The sequence below is a fragment of the Gorilla gorilla genome, chromosome 13, assembly GCF_029281585.2.
Source record: "Gorilla gorilla gorilla isolate KB3781 chromosome 13, NHGRI_mGorGor1-v2.1_pri, whole genome shotgun sequence".
Lineage (NCBI taxonomy): Eukaryota > Metazoa > Chordata > Mammalia > Primates > Hominidae > Gorilla > Gorilla gorilla.
Genome location: NC_073237.2, coordinates 79,830,203 through 79,850,602, shown reverse-complemented (window position 1 = coordinate 79,850,602; position 20,400 = coordinate 79,830,203). Strand labels below are relative to the sequence as shown.

The window sequence follows — 20,400 nt, the reverse complement described above, 5'->3', positions numbered from 1 at the left end:
GTGCTTTTTCTTCACCTGCCTAGGGTCCATTGCTGATGACTTTTACACAGGACAGCAAGCAGGTGGACATCAGCCTAGGCTCACGGAGGTCTTTTAGAGACCTCTGGTTCCTCTTTGTAGAATGAGGGATATACTGGGTCAGCGAGTCTCTCACTTCATTCGCCTGAGTTCCACCTTGGCAATTTTGTAATGGATCATGTACTTTTTATTTATCTTGAAATGACCCAATTTATATAAAAATGTTACACTTTCAAAAACTGTAATGTCACTACTTTCAATGGAAAATGGATGCTTACCTTACACAGAAGGAAAGTAAAAACAGAAACAAGAACCAGATAAAGTGATTAAATTGTGGGGAGACCGTGTGTCTGCCAGGGGTCTGAGCCTGCGGCTGCTCTCTTTGTTGAAAAGGAAGGTTGACAAGTGCTGGAAAGGGGTGAAGACACTTATACGAAACAGACACTCCCCATGTCACAGACAGGCAGAGCAACAGAGAAATATAAGGGGGATCCCTTCTGATCACATGTGTCATATTATTTAAAGCCACACCTGAAATCACTGACATCTGAAATCACATGCCTTGTATATTCCCAGCAGCGCTGCCACACACTTAGGACTAACTGCTGAGATCTGTCTCCAGTTCTGATATCTGCAAATTCACAGGGTGGAGTAGGGCCTTCTCAAATGATCTATGAGGACAGCTCCCCTACTTGAAAAGCAATGTTTTTTTTTCAGCTAAAATAATTGTTTTCAATATTTATTCCACCAAAATGATGCTTTTTGTTATCGTATCAAATTTTGTTGAGCTGGGCACTGTGTCTCATGCTTCAAATCACAGCAACTTGGGAGGCTGAGGTGGGAGGATCACTTGAGGTCAGGAGTTTGAGACCAGCCTAGGCAACATAGCAACACACTATATCTTAAATTTTTTTTTTAATTAGCTGGGCGTGGTGGTACATGCCTGTAGTCCTAGCTACTTGGGAGGCTGAGGTGGGAGGATCACTTGAGCCCAGGAGTTCAAAGCTGCAGTGGGCTATGATCATGCCACTGCACTCCAGCCTGGGTGACAGAGCAAGACCTCGTCTCTAAAAAAGAAAAAAAAAAAGTCAAATTTTGTTGACCAAACTCTAATTTTTTAAAAATTGAAACGGAGTCTCACTGTGTCACCCAGGCTGGAGTGCAGTGGCACAATCTTGGCTCACTGCAACCTCTGCCTCCTGAGTTCAAGCAGTTTTCCTACCTCAGCCTCTGGAGTAACTGGGATTACAGGCACCTGCTACCACGCCCGGCTAATTTTTTTTTTATTTTTAGTAGAGAGGGGGTTTCGCAATGTTGGGCAGGCTGGTCTTGAACTACTGACCTCAAGTGATCCACCCGCCTCAGCCTCCCAAAGTGCTGGGATTACAGGCGTGAGCTACCACGCTGGGCCCAAACTCTGCTTTTTAAGTAGCAGTTAAGTTTCTACGTTTAAATTACACACAGATACATAACACACAACCACTCAGCACAGAGCTGGTGATCAGCAGAGACAGTTTGAGTTGACATAATTTTAGGCAAAAGGCAAGAAACTTGGTATTGCTACTGGTAAGTATGTTTGCATTATGCCATTTAAGGAACTGAACAAAGTTTGCTTGTTCTGCAGTGACTACCTTTTGAGACCTTAGCTTAAGAGCCACTATTCTGAACCACAGCTCCAGGACAGAGAGAGGATTAGGAGGTGTGTGGTGTGCTGGGTGGTGGGTAGATTATGTACATGTTTATACTCCCAACATCAATTTCCAGGGAATGCCAAGGACAGCCAAGTTTCATTTATTTGTGCAAATACGGGCATGAGCAAGAATGTTCTAAACAATGTAACGATTTCCAGCATCGATTACAGAATTTCCTCTGATCATTTGATTTGGTTACAGATGAATTTAAACTTCAATTTAAGCTTGACTTTTAAAACTCCCCCTCTGCTTCCCGATGAACCAGCATAATTCCTAAAATTACACCTAAACAAGTCTGTCTTGACACATTGGGGTTTGCCTTTAGAAACATTTAGAATCTAGTATGGGCAAGGCGGCTGGAACGAGGTTTGGGATGGCACAATGATTTATGCTTAGTTCTGTTTGGACCACTGATACAAAATGATTCTCATTTCATTTTTAGGGTTTCCATAATTGTAGCAATTATCTCTGAAACATTTTTGTCCACACTTATTTGGATAAAGTTTTCTGGAGCTGCTGGGGGCTCCAGAATCTCAAACTGGGACTGCAGTAATTCAGGGGGCATAAAATGTCCCTCTCTTTTGAGTAAGCGTCCAGAGATGACCTCAAACGACCCGCTCAGATGGACCACCAGGAGCTGCATCTCAGCCTGCTTTGCTTCCTTTCCCGACTCCTCACACTTCAGAGCTACACCATCTTTTCCTCGTGTTAATATGTCTCTGTACATTTTCTTCAGGGCTGAACAGGCTAGAACCACATGCTGTCCCGAGGCTACATCTCTGTTTAGAAAAAGAAAAAAAAAAAAGAGGGAGGCTAAAGAAGGAAGACATTTAAAGTAACCTCTGTCAATTCTAGGTGCAGGACTCTAGTCCTACTTCCTGCCAGTGGAAGGCATTAGAAAATGGTGTTTAAGCATCAGGCAGTCCTAGCATCGAGTTAAATATCTTCTGCTAGTAAAGGGAACAATCTTGGGCGAAGGCATTTACCTCTCTGAGCGTCAGTTCATCATCTGTTAAGTGGGGCTACCTAGGGTACTTGCCCATAGATCTGTCAAAAGGAAAACACTGTTCGAGATCTCTGATACACAGATATGCTCAGTAAGTGTTAGTTCTGCTTTGATGGATGTCAGACGTTGCTCTGTCTCAGCGTGTGGACACAGGGCTGCCGGCATGCCCCTGTGCCATGCAAACGGCCAAGCTCAGGTCCTCTGCAGGATGTTCAGGGATCTGCGTTCTACAACTGGATTCTCCCCATTCCTACTCTACAGTGTCTGGGGGAGTTGCCAGGTGCAATGCAGAGCTGGAGAAAGCGGGAGAGAAGGGAGCATCAGCCTCTCTGTGGGCAAGGTGAGCAGCATATGAGAGGTTCCTAGGGATGCACTAAGGAAAAAACTCCAGCCAGAAACAGAGGCAGACACAGCAGCAATAAGGGGAAACCGGTGCGGCCAGAGACCACACAGGAGAGTGAGCCACAGCTTCCACTTGGCTGCTGAGTGTGGGAGGCAGTCATCCTGGGCTCAGGACAGGATTCTAGAGTTAAGAGGTGGTGCATAAATTCTGGCTTGGGGCTGGCTTGGGGATCCAGTATAAAGTTCTCTTCAGAATGAAAGTTCTGAAGGAAGGGGCCTCCCCTGCTTTTTTTTTTTTTTTTTTTTTTTTGCAGCCAATACATGGCTAGTAAATATAAAAATGAAGCCATACTCCTTTTTTATGACTATGAAATGATAGTACTGTAAAAATAGACTCTCATGAGTGTATTACGTTAGAAACCCAGGTAGGCAAAAATTTTCAAACCTTGAAACCCAGAACCATAAACCCCTAAATCAAAACTCAGCCATGCAAAAAGACAGGGCTGCCAGCCATGTCAACGGGTGTGAAAAAAGCAAACTGAATTTATGTTCATTTAAGTATATTATAACTTCGTATGGCCTAGATGGTTTTAGATGGATAAAATATGACTTCATCTTAGAAAGCAAGATCCATAACCCACTCCCTGCCTTTTCCTTATCCTTCTCCATGTCCCGACCAGGATTTCCACTGGGGTCATGGGTGCTGTTGGGGGGGACCCTGTTCGCTCAGGGGCATGCTGCAGAGCTGGGCAATGTGGACTCTAATCCTGGTGGCGAATTACCTGTTCACTCACAAATGACCTCAGGCCTTCCTGGTAGTCACAGCTTGAAGTAAAGGGAAGAAAAATTGACTGAGATAGGCAATAACAGAAGTGGCATCAGTGGACACTTTTTGAGCACTTACTATGTATCAGATACTGTTCTGTTGCCCACTCACCAACTCACTTATTCCTTACAAAAATCTGTGAGTAGGAACTATATTAATTCCCATTTTACTGATGAAGAAACAGACTTATGGAAACCAAGTAGCTGATCAAGACTGCTAGCTAGTAACTGTGTGGAGCTGTCTAGAAGGTTTGTCTCCAGAGTCCGACTAAACTCCATGCTGCCTGTGGCTGGTTGAAATCATTGTGGTTACTTGATAGAAGTGCAGCCAGTTTCTAGAATCCTTTACCATCAGTCAGTTGTGATTTCAGGAGTGTATTTTTTTTTCCCTGTCTTTTCTGAGGGTTTTCTTTACCTGCTGGCTTTGGCTTATGCCAAGGCCTGGTGGTCTCTTACCTTAGTAAAATGTCATGCAAGTTACAAAGCCATGGAATCCGGTCCTGAAAAAAACAAAAACAAAAACCCAGACACAACGTGACTTCTCCAGGTATTGTTTGTTTGTAGAGAAACAGTTATATCATGTTCACAAATGTTAAGGTCCAGCGAGAGCTCAGTGGTGTGAGGAGTGGGCCATGCACAAGGCTGAGGGGCCAGCTGCTGGGCAGAAACATTTTCTTTCAGCTGGTGTCAGTGGCTCTTTTCATAATAATAAAAATTGCCCTAAAGTACCAGTATATATCTCCCCATATTAATCTCCCCATTTTACATGTGTCCTCCCTGGTTCTGATATGTTTACAAATCTTTTATTGTACTGCCTGTATTCTTTAGGTATCTCTGATCTCAAATGCAGAGAGATACTCACATAAACCCTTACGTCAGCTGTCCCCGGTCCTATTCTTCAAACCCTCCAAAGAACAAAATTCCCCTCAGATAAAATTATTTTAAGAAATTTATATTTTTGCCAAAGAGAAGACAGATGAAATTTACGTAGCACATGCTACAGTGTTTCACAAAGAAATCCTCCTGAGACAAGTAAATTCTCTCCTTCCTGGCGCAAATCCTGATTATTGGCCATAATGCATTGGAAAACAAAACAAAACAAACTTTCTATTATTGAAAAATTTAAACACACTGAAAAGCAGACAAAACAGTACAAAGCAAACCTCTGTATACCAATACCCAGCTTCAGCAATTTTCTTTTGAGATGGAGTTTCACTCTTGTTGCCCAGGCTGGAGTGCAATGGCACAATCTCGGCTCACCGCAACCTCTGCCTTCTGGGTTCAAGCGATTCTCCTGCCTCAGCCTCCTGAGTAGTTGGGATTACAGGCATGCACCACCATGCCCGACTAATTAATTTTGTATTTTTAGTAGAGATGGGGTTTCTCCACGTTGGTCAGGCTGCTCTCGAACTCCTGACCTCAGGTGATCCGCCTGCCTTGGCCTCCCAAAGTTCTGGGATTACAGGTGTGAGCCACCGCACCCGGCTGGCTTCAGCTATTTTCAACCCACTATTAGTCTTGTTATACGTATGCCCCCAACCACATCCCACATCCCAAATAATCCCATCCTAGGTTATTTTGAAGCTGATTCCAGAAACATGATGTGTTTTTAAAAGTCCTTGCTTTTAGGCATTTGATTACTACCGTTTTATTTAGAATTTTTGATTTTATATACTTGAGATGGGCCTATATTTTAAAAATATGGTCCATATTAAATGTCGGTATCAGGGCTTTACTAGCTTTATGAAATGAGTAGGATAGTTTTCCCTTTTGTCCTGTTCTTTCAAACAGCTTGTATATAATATATTATGTTTGATAAAACTCATCTGAAAAACCCTCTGGGCCTGGGGCCTTTTTTGAGGGGAGATCTTTCATTACAGATTCAGTTTCTTTAATGAGCATTGTATTGTATTCAGGTTTTCTATTCCTGATTCACTTTTGGTAGCTACAACATTTATGATGGCAGGAAGAGACCACACTTAGACAGGTGAGCCACTATCCCTGCCCTTCCCATCTCTTACTGCATCCTCTTACTTGGCTAAAGTATTAGGAACTTGGTGGAAGCCAGGCAGCCACACAGCAGGAGCAGATTCAGCTCATTTCAGCCCAGCTTCCAGGCCTCCAGAACCTTGAACACAGTTCGTATCTGTGGGTTACACTTGCTGTACAAGATAGTCACTTTTTATCACCTTTGTCATTACTTCAAAGGAGTAACATAAACAATCCATGCCGTTACTATAAATTATACAGCTCTCTGGACCTGCTGCTTAAGCCAAATGCAGCACCAGAATGGTCACAATTTCACTGGGGAAAAAGCAGGTGTCCCTAAGCAGTATCTGCCACTAGATCACTGCCATCCAACCCCATTTTCCCCAGTCTTGATATTTTTCACTGAAATTATTCAATTTTGTCTAAGTCTTCAAATTTACTGGCATCTGGTTTTCCACATCCCTCTTTTCATTATTCATCTCAATTGTGCTTCTTTCTTCTTGATGAGTCTCACTAGAGATCTATTTTTATTTTGTCAAACAACTAGCTTTTGTTCATAGTTTATTTTTTCCCATGACACAGCCCTCAGGAGATCCTGAGAACATGTGCCCAGTTTGTTTTCACTAGCATTCATTTCTATTATTTCCTGCATTTATTTTTTTCTACTTGAACTGAGCAACTAGCTTGTTACTTTTCATTCTTGTTATTTCCCAAAAATGTATTTAGAGGCTAGTTTCCCTCTAAGTAATATTGTAACTGCATCCCACAAATTTTAATTGATAGTACTTTTGTTGTATATTACTTAATATTCTATAATTTCCATTGTGACTTTTAACATAAATTATTTTTATGAATGTTAATTTTTAAAAAACTTTGCTTATTTATAGAGTTCCCAACCATTTTGGTGATGTGTGTGCATTTTTATTATTGATTTACAGTTCATTATAGTAAAAAATGTGAGTGGTATGATACTGATTCTTTGAAATTTGTGGCAATACTCTTTGTGGTCTAGTACATGTCAATTTTTATAAATGTCCCACATGTACTTAAAAAGAATATTATTTTTCATTAATGCCTATGTCAGGCTTGATGCATTTATTCAAATCTTCTATGTTCTTACTAATAATTTCTTTTGTCTATGTATCAATTTTTCAGGTTATTTGAAATTCCATTAGACTGAGAAGTTGACAGTCTACCTTTCTGTCTTTGTGTATGTTAGAAAATGTCTTTATTTTGTGCTTACTTGTGAATAAGATTTTGTTAGTTGGTGAAGAATTCTTGGTTGACCGTTATTTTTCAATAGTTTGAATAATTATTTCATTTTGTTTGGGCCTTTATTGTTGAGAAGTCTCTTTTAGTGTATTAGGCAATCCTTTAGAAAATATATCTTATCTCTGGTAGCTTTAGGTAGGAAAAAGCCTCTTTGTCTTTGAGCGGCTTTGCAGTTTTATTCTTGCCCTGCTCAGGACTTATTTTGCATATTCAGTGTGAGTACTCATACCCTGGAAAAGTTGTTACTACCTATTTGAATATAGCCTTTCTCCTATTTACTTGGGTTCGTTTTAGCTATACAGGAAGTTTGACATTTTATCATACACATCTATTCATTTTTCTTGAATATTTTCTGTTTAGCTCTCTTCTTCATCCTGGGTAATATCCTCCAATCTGCTTTTCTTCTAATTCACTAGTTCTCTCTTCAGCTGTACTAGTTTATTGTTTAATCCATCTATTGATTATGTTTTATTTCTAATATTTTTATTTCATTTTCAAATTTTCCTATTCTTGTCTTCCATTTGATTCTATTATGTCTAGTTCTTGGAGAACAACATCTTACCATTAGTGTTTTTGCTGATTCTCTCATAGTGGTCCATTTTCCCATACAGTTTATAGTTTCTGATTGTAGTTTCATCTTCAGCAAAGGATTTTTTTTTTTTCCTTTGTGGGAGTCCTAAGTTTTGGAAACACTTTCACGGGCAGTTTCACCAATTCTAGAACAGTTTTATGTCAGTTTATAAGCTTGGTGCCTCTTTGTCATATAGTGTGAATTTGGGTGTAGCCAGAGCTCAGGTTTCTCAAGGATGATTGTTTTTTCCCACCTGTGGCCCAGGGAGGCAGCTAGATTTTTTGCTCCTTTTGAGTTCAGTGGGTGGCAATATTTTTAGTCCTCATTCAAAGACAGCCCTTATATGAGGACTTTATACTCTACTACTTGACATCAATGCTAACAACAACAACAAGACTTTATGTAAGATACTCAGGTCCAGCTCCATGCTTCATACAGGCTTACAATCTTATCTCCCATCTCTATAGGCTCATCAAAACCTCAGCCTCCTGCTCTCCTGGCTTTTATACAGTCAAAAAATGTGGGGGAGTGGGTTATTCTGGTTTAGTTCAGCCTTGCCACACTTTGATTTTGGCACATGAGATGTTCTCGTTTTGCTTTGGACTTTGGCCACTTTTATTTTCCTTTGATCTTTTCCATGAGGAGCCTTTTAAGCTCTCCAGCTCTGGGTAACCACCTTTAGCTCCTGGGTATCTCCCCTGGGCTCAGGCCATTTCTTATTCACAGTAATTTATCTTCAGTAAGTGCAAGGTCATTCTACCAAGGCTATCACTTTGTGCTCAGCAAGTCAAAAACCCTCTAGTTACCTGGATCCACCCTCCATAGAAGGAAGAGGAGAATTAGAAATAATATTTCTTTTTCTTCATATCAAATACAAGATTATTTTTAAAGCACTGCGTGCTAATGTAGGATTGAGGGTCCCGTAAGTTTACTAATCATAGAACTCTTAAGACTTTACTTCCATGCACACGCTATTTAACCAGATATCACTTAGGAGTTCAAATGTAATAGCTACAAAAATCACAAAATGTACAGATCAAATGATGACAGTCACACAGTTTACACAAATTATAATCTAAATGTCAATAGCTACATAATTAACAGAAATCATTACTCAAATCACAACAGTTACTGTCATGTATGTACTTAGAGCTGAAATGTACTTAACAAATGAAACATCTGTTTATGTTAGCACTTGTCTGGGAGGTGTATTTAGTGAAACAAGTGTGGTTTTTTGTAAATGCAGTAACAAGATGATGAGGCTTACCAGCTCCATATTTGCAGACCACATGGTCAATTTTTTATAAATGTCCCATATATACTTGAAAATAATATGGTTATTTACTTTTCATTAATGCCTATGTCAGACTTAATGCATTTATTCAAATCTTCTGTATCCTTACTCATAATTTCTTTTGTCTGCTTGCTGTATAAATTTTCACGAAAGGTTTTTGAAATTTCTCCATTAGACTGAGAAGTTGACAGTCTGCCCTTCTGTCTTTGTGTATGTCAGAAAATGTCTTTCTTTTGTAGTTAATAAAACACAAAATAAAGTTATTAATGTTAGAATATATGAGGAGACTTTATGTGCTCTTGCAGAAGAGTGTATATATTTAATGCTTATTATTGGCAAGGTTTTCTAGGACATCCTACTAAAAAACTAGATGTTCTGGACACTCTGTGAAGAGAAAAAAAGTTGGGCAGTCTACATTTATGCAACTTGAAACTACCATTGCAATTCAGTGTTTTCTGGGCTTATGGTGGGGAATGGGGAAGAAGGCTGTCAAGGATTATAGGCTACAGGGACAATTAGCTGGATTGACTGACCTCTGAAGTATTTTTTGATGGAAAATTGCCCCTGGGGAGAAGCTGCCCTTTCAAGCACAAATTTGGATTTCCACTTTCCTTTATCCATTTATAAGTGCTTATTGTGTGTGTAGGGAGACCCAGCCACTGTTCTAGGTGCTTCTGGTCCAATACCCTAGATATGATCATTCTAAGTTTGAGTAATTCCTAAGGTACCATTTGAACTCATCTTTCTAAATTCCTTTCTTTCTCTTATTCCCCTTGTAATTAGCCAAGCTTTTCTACTACATTCACAGGCTAATGGAGATGAAAAAGATAATACTGCTATATATCAGCTTTTTATAAAAAAAACCCTCTTGGATATATTTTCTAAAACAGCTCCTCTAACAGACAGTTGTAATGAAAGAAGGCACTGGGCCTTGAAGCCTCCCACATTAGCAGGAGGTTCTACTTCCCACTCTGGGATTCAGTCCTATAAAAATGTGGCATGTACTGGCCCGCGTAGAATAAGCATTTAGGGGACTGATTTCTAACCCCAGAGTATGTTTTACATGAAAATGGAGGCATCTGCCTTCAAATCAGAAATTATGTCAACTTCTACAAAGCTATGAGTCAAAGGATTTATCTTCTTTGAGAAAATGAGGACCACAGCGAGGTGCTTTCCTAAGGACTTGGAAAAGAAGGAAATAAGATTGTTCTCTAAGGGTTAAATTTAAAGATCAACAGTTAAAAGGAAGGGGCAGCGATGTGTAAGGTCATGCGAAGGAGTTAGAATGACTCCCAGGCTAGCAAGACATCACTGTGATCCATCTTAATATTTTCACATACCTAGAGGAAGCATGTCTGTCCCAGGCAGTCTGTGTAGGCAAGAAGGCCAGAGCAGGGCACTGTAGATTGAAATGTGAAGCACTGTTCAGTGGACATGGTGCCTTGGCCATTGGCCTTTGAACATCGTATTCTCATTAGCAAGCCTTTTCCTACTAATGCATGGTCTCGTGCCACCAGATTCTTTGGTCCTAACTCTCCCATGTTCACTAAGAAACCTCTGTATGTTGGTTTCTGAAAATGTGGGTACTAATGTGATTGTTACAGGCCACGTGACAGGTGTATTTCTTTTGGTACATTGATCAACTGGCATTTTGGTTTATGCAGGAACTTGTAAACCTGATTGGTAGGGGTCTCACATGACAGATGAATCCATGTTCAATGTGTTGACAATATCAAGGGGGCTGGGCCTGCAAGACAGAGAGCCAGCCCTGGAGTCCCAGCTGGGTAGTCAACCAGCCTTTTCCAAGGTGCACCCCTTGTCATTGTAGAAGTCTCTGGATGGGACTTTAAGACTTTATTTAAGACTAGTGCCATGGGCTGCGAATCTCCATTCAGCAAGAAGAATGCTTTAGAAGAGGAAGTGATTGGAAAGTTCTGAGGGCTGAATGCTAATTTACATGATCACATATCTACTTAGAGTTAAGGGGCAATTCGAACTATGAATTAGGACTGACTCAGAGATGAAATACACAGAAAAAAATTTCTTTTTGGCACGAGTAAATGTTCATAATGAGTTTGGGGTGAACCAAAGAGAGAGGACAATTTGTTTAAATACCAGAATTTCTTTCTTATTAGCAGAGGCACAAACTTGCATTTTGCTATTTTGCTCAGATTATACATTCCGCCATTCCATCTGCACAAATATTTCTATTTGCTTGTGCTGTGGAAATGGAGATCAATCTCTGTATTATTTTATGGCTTAGGAAACAAATATACTTTTCATTAAGCTGAGTGTTGACTATCTTATTCATTATACTTTATGTGCCTGAAATATTTCATAAGAATGAAACAAACAAAAATTACAGAAAACATATTTAGGTAATAAGTTTTCTATCTTGTGTACAAAGAAATAGAGCTTTACTTTGAATACATGTTTTTTCATTGTTTTAATAGTGCCTTAATGGATGCTTTAGTCAATAATAAAGCACATTGCTTCATCTAGTCATAATAAAGTTTTTCAGAATCTCAACTATGAAAGCCATAATAAATTTCTCTTCTGAATTCTAACCCCCAATCCATAGAGTCCACTTAACAAGCATCACTTGTGAAGAAGAGGAAGACTACAGAAATTCCATTTTAAAATCTATCAATTTTGGTTGCTTTATTTTGTTATTTAACTTACCTTTTATTTGCAGTCACCAAAGAGAAACCTAAAATAACACTGGCACAGTCACATTTTATACACTCCCTTAGAAATGGTTATTGGCGTGTATATATGATTTATGTTGTATGTGTATGGTTAGCAATAATTTTAAAACGTGATATTTATTGAATGCTACAGGCACTTTTCTGTGAATATTTTTTGTATTATCTCATTTAATACTCCCAAGAATCCAATCAAATAGATCCTGTTACCATTCTTACCCCACAGGAGAAAAATGGGGCACAGAGAGACTAAGCCCTTTGTCAAGCTCCTACAAGCCTGGTGGTGGAACCAGGTTGCCTATGTTTATTATCTCTAGTTTAGTATCAACATTATTACTACTCTTTTTTATTACTACTCTATTATACTATTATTACTCTCATTATTATTACTCTCTTTTATAGTTCTATTGCCCTAGCTTCTAAAATCAAATGTTGCAAACCTGTGATGATTCAAGGCCTGAAGCACTGCAAACTCAAGCTGTACCCCCAATAACAAAGAGAAGTGCACTCTTGGGGTGCTCTAGAATAGACCTAATAATGGTTTAATGGCTCAAGGCACAAAAAAGAAAAAGACAGTGAGCTAGGGAAAGGACACCTGGGGGTGAGCCCAGCCCCACTGAAAGTGAAAACAACAGTGTTGGTCTGCGGCCAGTTCCATTCGTTCTTGCCCTTTGGACACACTTAGTGCGTGGCCCCAACCTTTGACCTGCCCTCATCTCTCCTGAGCTATGGCCAGTAATGCCAACGAGGACAGTTTGTAACTCTGGTGTGAGACACTCTAGGGGATGGCCTCACGGCCTGCACACAGGAGAGTGCTATTCATCCATTCATTCACTCGAAAACATGCCACAACTATTTTCTGATGTTTACTGTGTGTCAGGCCTGGGGGGTACAATGGTTAACAGAAACAGCCACAGTCCCTGCCCTTTTAGGGGTAAAGTCTAGTTGCAGAGACAAACATTAATCAAATTCTCAGACCGTCAGTTGTTGAGCTGCCACAGGGACAAGTGCAACAGTGAAATGGCACCATGAGAGTCCATCATGGAGGTTTCACTTCCCTGAGGAAGCGGCATGGGTGCTGAGATCAAAGGATGAGAAGGGCTAGCTCAGGGAAGAAGGGAACAGGGATACAAAGGCCCCATGGGAGAAGCGTTGCAGTGGGAGGGGCTGGAAGAGGCCAGGGAGCTCCTGTGGAGATATGGAGGCGCATGGCTCCTAAAGAGGCTGGAGCCATGTGGAGGCCATGCCATGCATGCTTAGCACTGTAAGTGTTTGGTCTTGATCCTGAGGTTGGTGGGAAGCCTCTAAAGGGTCACAGGCAGAAGAAACATGGCCAGCTTTGAGTTCTCAAAGATCACTCTGGCTTTGGGGTGAATGCTAGAGTACGGTGATGGTGGTAGGCTGACAGCACCTGGGAAGAGAAGATGAGGACTTCCCCATGTATGAGGCACAGGGAGCCTCTGACCTCTCAGGAATTACATTCTGCAGGTTAAAATCCCACAACAAGGTGTTTTGGCAGAGCCTGTTCAGGCTGGGGCAGAGGGTGGCATTGTTCCTGGGGCCATGTTCACACAGTTGTTCAGGACTGGAGCTAACATATGTAGAGGATCTACTGGGCACCTGGCTCTTTGTAGCCCCTGTACAGTGACCTTAGGACTCACGAACTCTACTACAGCAAGTGCTGTAGAGAGCTCATCCTGTCACCCAGGTGGAATATGTGTGATGGACACAGACAGCAATTGTTACCTGGTCATTGAGCGGTATGCCTTTTCCCATCTTCCTTCGATTTTCCTCCGGGTGATAATCATCAGCATCATAGAATTTCCATCCCAGCTTTAAGAACAAAGTGAAAGGGTGTATGTGGCAGGCAGATGGGCCAATGTGATAGTCATTGTGGGGTTACTAACAGGCAGGTGTAGAAACAATACCACCCGCCTGGTTCCCATCAACCTCAAGGACAACCCCCAGGAGGGAAGCACCTTGTCATGCCATTTCACAACCCCCATGACTGGGCTACCACAGCCTCCTTTAATTCATTACTTTTTTTTTTTTTTGAAATGTAGTCTCACTCTGTCACCAGGCTGGAGTACAGTGGCGCAATCTTGTCTCACTGCAACCTCCACCTCCCGGGTTCAAGTGATTCCCCTGCCTCAGCCTCCTGAGTAGCTGGGACTACAGTAGGCGCTTGCCACCATGCCCGGCTAATTTTTGTATTTTTAGTAGAGATGGGGTTTCACTATATTGGCCAGGATGGTCTTGAACTCTTAACCTCGTGATCTGCCCACCCCCAAAGTGTGGGGATTACAGGCATGAGCCACCGCACCCTGCCTATTCATCACTGTTTGTAATCACCAAGGAGAAAAACAAAATTGCTCCAATGGGGTTCAAAGCCATGTGGAAGTGTCTGTACAAAGCAGAAAAAAGGCAGAGATGCAAGGAGACCAGAACACAATAGGACAAGCACTCGGAAGGCATTAGGACAGGTTACTAACCTCAGATGCCAGCAGGGCGCCCACGGTGGATCTGTGGAGAGGACACAGATGTTCCCGTTACTGCCCTGCCCAACGTGTGGAGCTTCCTTCTGTGCAAGGATGTCTGGGAAAGGGACGGCTGCCTTAGCAGGAATTTAAACACCAATCACTGTGTAATCCTAAAGCAGTGATGCCCGTGACCGTGGAGTCTGGAGACTGGCCTTAGCTGATCCCCACGAATGTCAATGAAGAAATAATTAGTTAACACTATTTCTTTCTTAAAAGGCAAAATATAAGATCTCATTAAACCCAAGTTTTTTCTTCAGTAATCAGTTTTTGGTCCCTGTTGTATAATTTTTTTTTTTTTTTTTTTTTTTTGTGGTGGGGATGTTGAATTCATAGTGATAAAATTCTGCTGAAAATATTGAATGGAGGGGTCTGATGGAGGATTTAATCTCCAGCAGCACCCATGTAAAGTTCAGGACACTCATAAAAGCATAAAAACATTTTTGGAGTTTAAAAGAGACACACTCGTAAAATAAAGGACATGGGTCAATATCTCACGAATCACCGGCACTTGTTAAGACTGGGGGTTAAATGTTCTCTGTGTAGAGCATTTGGTAACTATCTGTTCATACTCTACCAGGCAGCATGTGCTAGTGAAAGGGGCTCGGGACTCAGTACTGGAGATGGGGCCACAGTTGCCTACTGCCACTAAATGACTGAGTGCTCCCAGCCAAGTCACCTGTTCCTTTAAACCTCAGTTTTCTCACCTGCAAAACAAGGGATCTGAGCCACATGATGTATCCATCCACCTACATTTCATTTCTTTATTGAACACCTACCAGTTCCCAGGATGTAATGGTAAGCTCACTGACACATGGCCTCAGCCATCCTAAACAGTCTAGTACATAGGGTAGGTAGGGGTGGAGGCCAGCAATGACCCATAAAGTGCTTTCTCGCTTTCAATGTTTAAAGTGTTGCCCAAATGCCAATTATTTAAGCACCATCTTCCTAATTTTTACCTATTCCCATACTATTTTATCATGCCCTCTTAAATTTTACATATCACCTCAACATTTTGATGTTTTTATTTAATTGCTTCACTTTTAAAAATTAAATAAGTGTGTTAAAGAAGGAAACTTTCTTTCATTCCCTTGCACAAGAAGCTATCATCACTTGCCTTGAATAGAAGGTACCTGAAAAGCTGTATATAATGAAAACAGAACAATGTGATTAAATTCTAGCTGGATACTGTTGCCTAACAAAGGTCCTCTTTCTTTCACTAAAAAGCTGTCAGAGAGGTGTTATACACAGTTGTACCAAACTGAGATCTGCTCCTGGATGTAACCAAAGGTTGCGAGAGCAGTGAAACCTTTCCCATTAGTTCATTCTATTGAAGGCTGCGCAGGGAGACATGCAGCCTACGGATGAATAGACCATCCCGGCCAAACTCCATGGCTGGTGAAGCCAGAAGTGTGCATAGCAGAAATCACACTTAAGACCAAGTTAGGTTGGGCCCCGTGGCTCATGCCTATAATCCCAGCACTTTGGGAGGCTGAGGCAGGCGGATCACTTGAGGCCAGGAGTTCGGGACTAGCTCGGCCAACATAGCAAAACCCCGTCTCAACTAAAAATACAAAACTTAGCTGGGTGTGGTGGTGCACGCCTGTAACCCCAGTTACTCCGGAGACTGAGGCATGACAATCGCTTGAACTCAGGAGGCAGAGGTTGCAGTGAGCTGAGATCACGCCACTGTACTCCAGCCTGGGCGACAGAGTGAGAGTCTGTCTCAAAAAAAAAAAAAACAAAAAACAAAAAACAAAAAAACAAGTTAGATTAGCCATGAATGAACATGCCAGCCAGCACTCATAATTTGAAAGCAGAGGTAAAGAGATGTGGGTGTAGACTGTCAGGAAGAAGATGGGAAAAGAAAAACCACTGTCTGTCTAAACCAGAGAACACCTGGACTCTTGAATATGCACCAAAGACCCTGGCAGAAATAAGGCACAGTGCTGGGCCCAAAAATACTGGTCAGACCCAGGATTACAAATCAAGATTTGGGGTCCATATGTCTCCCAGTGGGTTGGTCTAAATCAGGGACAAGGGACTTAAAAAGACAACACAGACCAATGGGGGAGAAGGAAGGGATGCAGCATCAATGAGAAAGATATTCAAAAGGTCTGAGCTTGTTTCATCAGCAAAGGGAAGGAAACCTGGAAGGAGATGTTAAGGGTGGCTTCACTAAGATTGTGAAAATATAAAGAAAATTAACTCTGCCACCCACTCAGATGCCTGCCATCTTCCATCCATCCATCCATTCATTAAGTCAACAAGTATTTAGTATCTACGAAATGCCAGGAACTGTTCTAGACACATGTATCAGTAAACAAAAAGGAAAATAATCCTTTACATTCAGGTGGGGGAAGACAGTAACAAACGTAGTGCTTGAGGTCACGGTGTTTTAACAGTGTTCTAAATGGAGCCTTTCTGTTTTGAGACTATTGTTCTCTTCAGCCATTAGGCTGTGATAAATATTTTTCTAAATGCTATGGAGTATAATTAAAAAATCCTGTAGGGCTCCAATAGGGGTTCACAAAGTCACTAAAGAACTTGATGTTGCTACATCCAATGATGAATATAATCAAGTCCCAGTCTTTTTATTACTCAGCTAGTCTATAACATTGAACACATCTCCCTGACCCTGCGCCACTGAAAGTCCTCAGGGTTCAGTTCTTGGCCAGCTTCTTTATCTACATGCACTCCTTTGGTGATCTCAACACCTTAGATCTTTAAGTACACCCACACAACAGTGATTCCCACAGTTAGATCTAAAGTCCCTCTCCCCTGAACTTCAGACTTGGACATCCAACCACCATCCACTTGACGACCAGTTGGCTCGTCCAAGTCACCATATCCCACACTGAGCTTCTGAGGTTGTCTTCCAAATCTGCTCTATCTACTGCTTCCCCAAATCAGTTTGTGGCAACTCCCTCCTTCCAATTACCCAGGCCTAAAATCTTGAATCATCCTTGACTTCTCTCTCGTCTTCTTACACCCAACATCCAGTCCACAAACACATCTTTCTGACTCTACCTTCAAAATATTGCCAGCATATGACCACATTCTCTTTACCTGCATTGTTTCTGACTTCATCTCCCATCATGCTTCCCCTCACTCAGCCACAATGGGTTCCTTCCTGCTCCTTAAAGAAGCCAAGCCTTAGCTGGGCGTGGTGGCTCACGCCTGTAATCCCTGCACTTTGGGAGGCTGAGACGCATGGATCATCTGAGGTCAGGAGTTTGAGACCAGCCTCGCCAACATGATGAAACCCCGTCTCTACTAAAAATACAAAAAATTAGCTGTGCATGGTGGTGGGCGCCTATAATCCCAGCTACTTAGGAGCCTGAGGCAGGAGAATTGCTTGAACCCGGGAGGAGGAGGTTGCAGTGAGCCAAGATTGCACCACTGCACTCCAGCCTGGGCAACAGGAGTGAAGCTCCGCCTCAAACAAAACAAAACCAAACAAAACAAAACAAAACAAAACAAAACAAAACAAAAAGAAGCTAAGCCTCAGAACCTTTGCACCTGCCATTCCCTCTGCCTCTCCTGCCCTTTCCTCAGCTATCCACATGGCAGATTCCTCAAGTCTTGCAGGTCTTTGCTGAAACGCCACTGCCCCAGAGGAGCCTTCCCTGACCACTCTGCCTGGCACTCTTTGTTCCACTTACTCCAGAGCATCTATCACCAACGCACACACTACATATATTCATTTACTCTGTCTCCCATACCAGAATGTAAATCCTTTGAGGGCAGGGATTTTATCTGTCCTGTTCGCTATATGACAATGACATAGAGTAAGGATTGAGCTCAATAATTACTGAGTACATGAATATCACAAGCTATACATCATAGGGATTAGGCCTCCCTCATCTGATCCAAGACTCAGAGGGGGTACATGAGCTGCCTAGGCTCACACAGCCAGACAGCAACAGAACCAAGACCTAGGGCTCTTCACTCCTGTTACATCACACCATGGCAATGATTTTACATTCTCCAACTGATTCAAATCATATGGCAGCTAGGGATTTGGGGGCTCCATGTTTTATTTCAATTGCAGTTCAAGATTTCTTTTTATCTTTGTGGCTGAGAACCCTACAATAATTTTGGAAAGCAAAACCCATCTACCTGGAGTAAATCTTTAATATACACCTGACTACACAGGCCACAACATGGGCCGTTCCTGATTCAGAAAATTCTAGAAGGGTCCTATAGGCCCTTGAAGGTTATGATGTTTTAGTTGATCAAGTTCTGTCCTTTGCTGCCTGTGGTCGAATGGTACAGCAGCTGTCTTTTCTGATAAAGGGCACAGTTAGACTTTGGTTTAAACAGGAAGCCGAATGTTAACTCCTCAGTCTCCAGGTGAGCACACTGGGCTACCTGTGTGGTTTCCACAATTCTCTTCTTTCTTTCCAAACCCTCAGGAGCCACCCTCCATATTAACGCTGTCTCCTTCCAGGTTAAGCTGATGAAAGGAAGGGGAAAACGATTCACTTTCCAAAATCGAATCGGGGAAGTCCAGGGCCTCACAGGAGGAGGCCGCTCTGTGTCCAGATAGCCAAAGGTCTGTGAGAGCCTGGGCCGTGGTTTGCGTCCTCTCGCTAGAGGCCGTGCGCCCTCCCGCCTGGCCCCGACAAGGCGCCCCGAAACCTAGCCCCGCGCCGCCCGCTAGGCCTCCACCTGCGCGGCCCCGCAGCCGCCTCTTCAGGAGCGGCTTCCTCCCTGAGCCTGCGGTCGCCGCAGCCTCCCCGTCTTAGAGCGGGAACCCGGAGCTCGGATGCGGTCCCAGGATGGGCGCCCCGCGAGCAGGCTGGAGGGCGGGGAGAGGGCGCGGCAGCCGCGGGCCTCGGTTTCTTCATCTGCAAAGGGAAGGGTGGGGGGTCCCCAAGACCCCAGTCCACCGGCAGGGACGGCGACGCGTCCGGCCTCCGCCGCGCCCGCAACACCTGTCCCGGGCGCCCCCCGCCCTCTCCCGGACCTACTTCCCCGAGCCGCTTACGCCCATCACCAGCAGCGCGCCCGGCGCCGCCATGACCCAAGCTCGGTTCCTTCCCGTCGCCTTCCGGGCCCCGCCGGCCCCGGCCTACCCGGCGCTCGAGGGGCGGAGCCGCTCTCGCCCCGGCCGGGGCAGTGAGGGCCGTGCCCCTCTGCGCCCTCCCCGTTTTCCCGCGCCCCTTTTCCATGCTTTCCGCCTCCCTTTCCCAACCTCCCGGCCTCTCTCTCCTGCCCCTTCTTGTCCTCTCCCCTCCCCTCCCTCTTTCCTCTTCCCGGAAGTGAAGCGCGCGCCCGGCCTGGCACTCGCGTCTCCCTGGGCTGGGGGGAGCCGCCCAAAGCCCCGCCACCTGTCGTTCTACTGCTCCGGCCCCTCTTGGTTCCAGAGGAGCCTCACCCTGGCAGGCCGGATCCTCATCCACCCATGGAAAGCATTCATTCATTCATTTATAAAAATGTTCTTGTAAAAAGAATAAACAGAAAATAAGACTCATAATTTCCCACACCAGGCAGCAATAAGCAGCACTTCCTAAAACGACTCCCCTTTCCCCGCGCCCCGTCGTAGATAGATGGGTATGAATATTTTGTAAAACTGGGATCAGGCCGTACACAGCGTTTTGTAATCTGGCCTTTTGTCACAATAATAAATGGCGGCCATCTTTTGGTGTCAAACTTAGGGTTGAGTGTTGACCGTAGCAGCATATGTCATGGCTGTATGGCTCTGCTGTTAAATCCAGCACTGGTTGGGGCTTTAAGAGGAAGGAGCACCACTTTAAACTGTCCATTTGCTTTAAAACAATGTTAATTATGTGTCGTTTGAACTATTTGATTAAAAGCACTTCTAACCGCATTTGGCATCACCTCCTTTGGTCTTTTGTTAACCAAGGTAGGTATTACTCTGTGTCCTAGAAAACAATAAAAGTGACATAAAAGCATTTATCTAATGAATAGTTCAATTACCCCTGCACTGCCTTTGTTTTTCATATACTTAGCCTGAGTAGGTGAGATTTCAATCTGGATGGGGGCTGTACAGATGAAGAAATTGAGGCTTGGAGAGAGGTCTTACAATTCAGTTATGGTCAATACACATTTCTTGAACATCTACCATGTGCTGGTTAATATAATATTAATATTCATTTAAAAGATTACCCTCTAGGCATTCTC

The 20,400-nt window shown here is 43.0% G+C and overlaps 1 protein-coding gene across 6 annotated transcripts; it reads right to left on the bottom strand.

The window, feature by feature from the left end:
• Positions 1 to 1,793: 1,793 nt before the first annotated feature.
• Positions 1,794 to 19,652, bottom strand: IDNK (IDNK gluconokinase). 6 transcript variants are annotated; one of them, XM_063696495.1, is made up of 5 exons: positions 19,634 to 19,652; positions 14,206 to 14,236; positions 13,460 to 13,546; positions 4,339 to 4,382; positions 1,794 to 2,488 (listed from the first exon to the last, which is right to left on the bottom strand). In XM_063696495.1, the coding sequence occupies exons 3-5, from the start codon at positions 13,487 to 13,489 to the stop codon at positions 2,137 to 2,139; spliced, it is 426 nt and encodes a 141-aa protein (XP_063552565.1). In that variant the 5' UTR covers positions 13,490 to 13,546; positions 14,206 to 14,236; positions 19,634 to 19,652; the 3' UTR covers positions 1,794 to 2,136. The 6 variants fall into 6 exon arrangements, with proteins under 6 accessions (XP_063552565.1, XP_030870726.2, XP_030870728.1 ...); XM_031014866.3 differs by lacking the exon at positions 19,634 to 19,652 and adding an exon at positions 18,925 to 19,500; XM_031014868.3 differs by lacking the exon at positions 19,634 to 19,652 and adding an exon at positions 19,227 to 19,398.
• Positions 19,653 to 20,400: the final 748 nt, after the last annotated feature.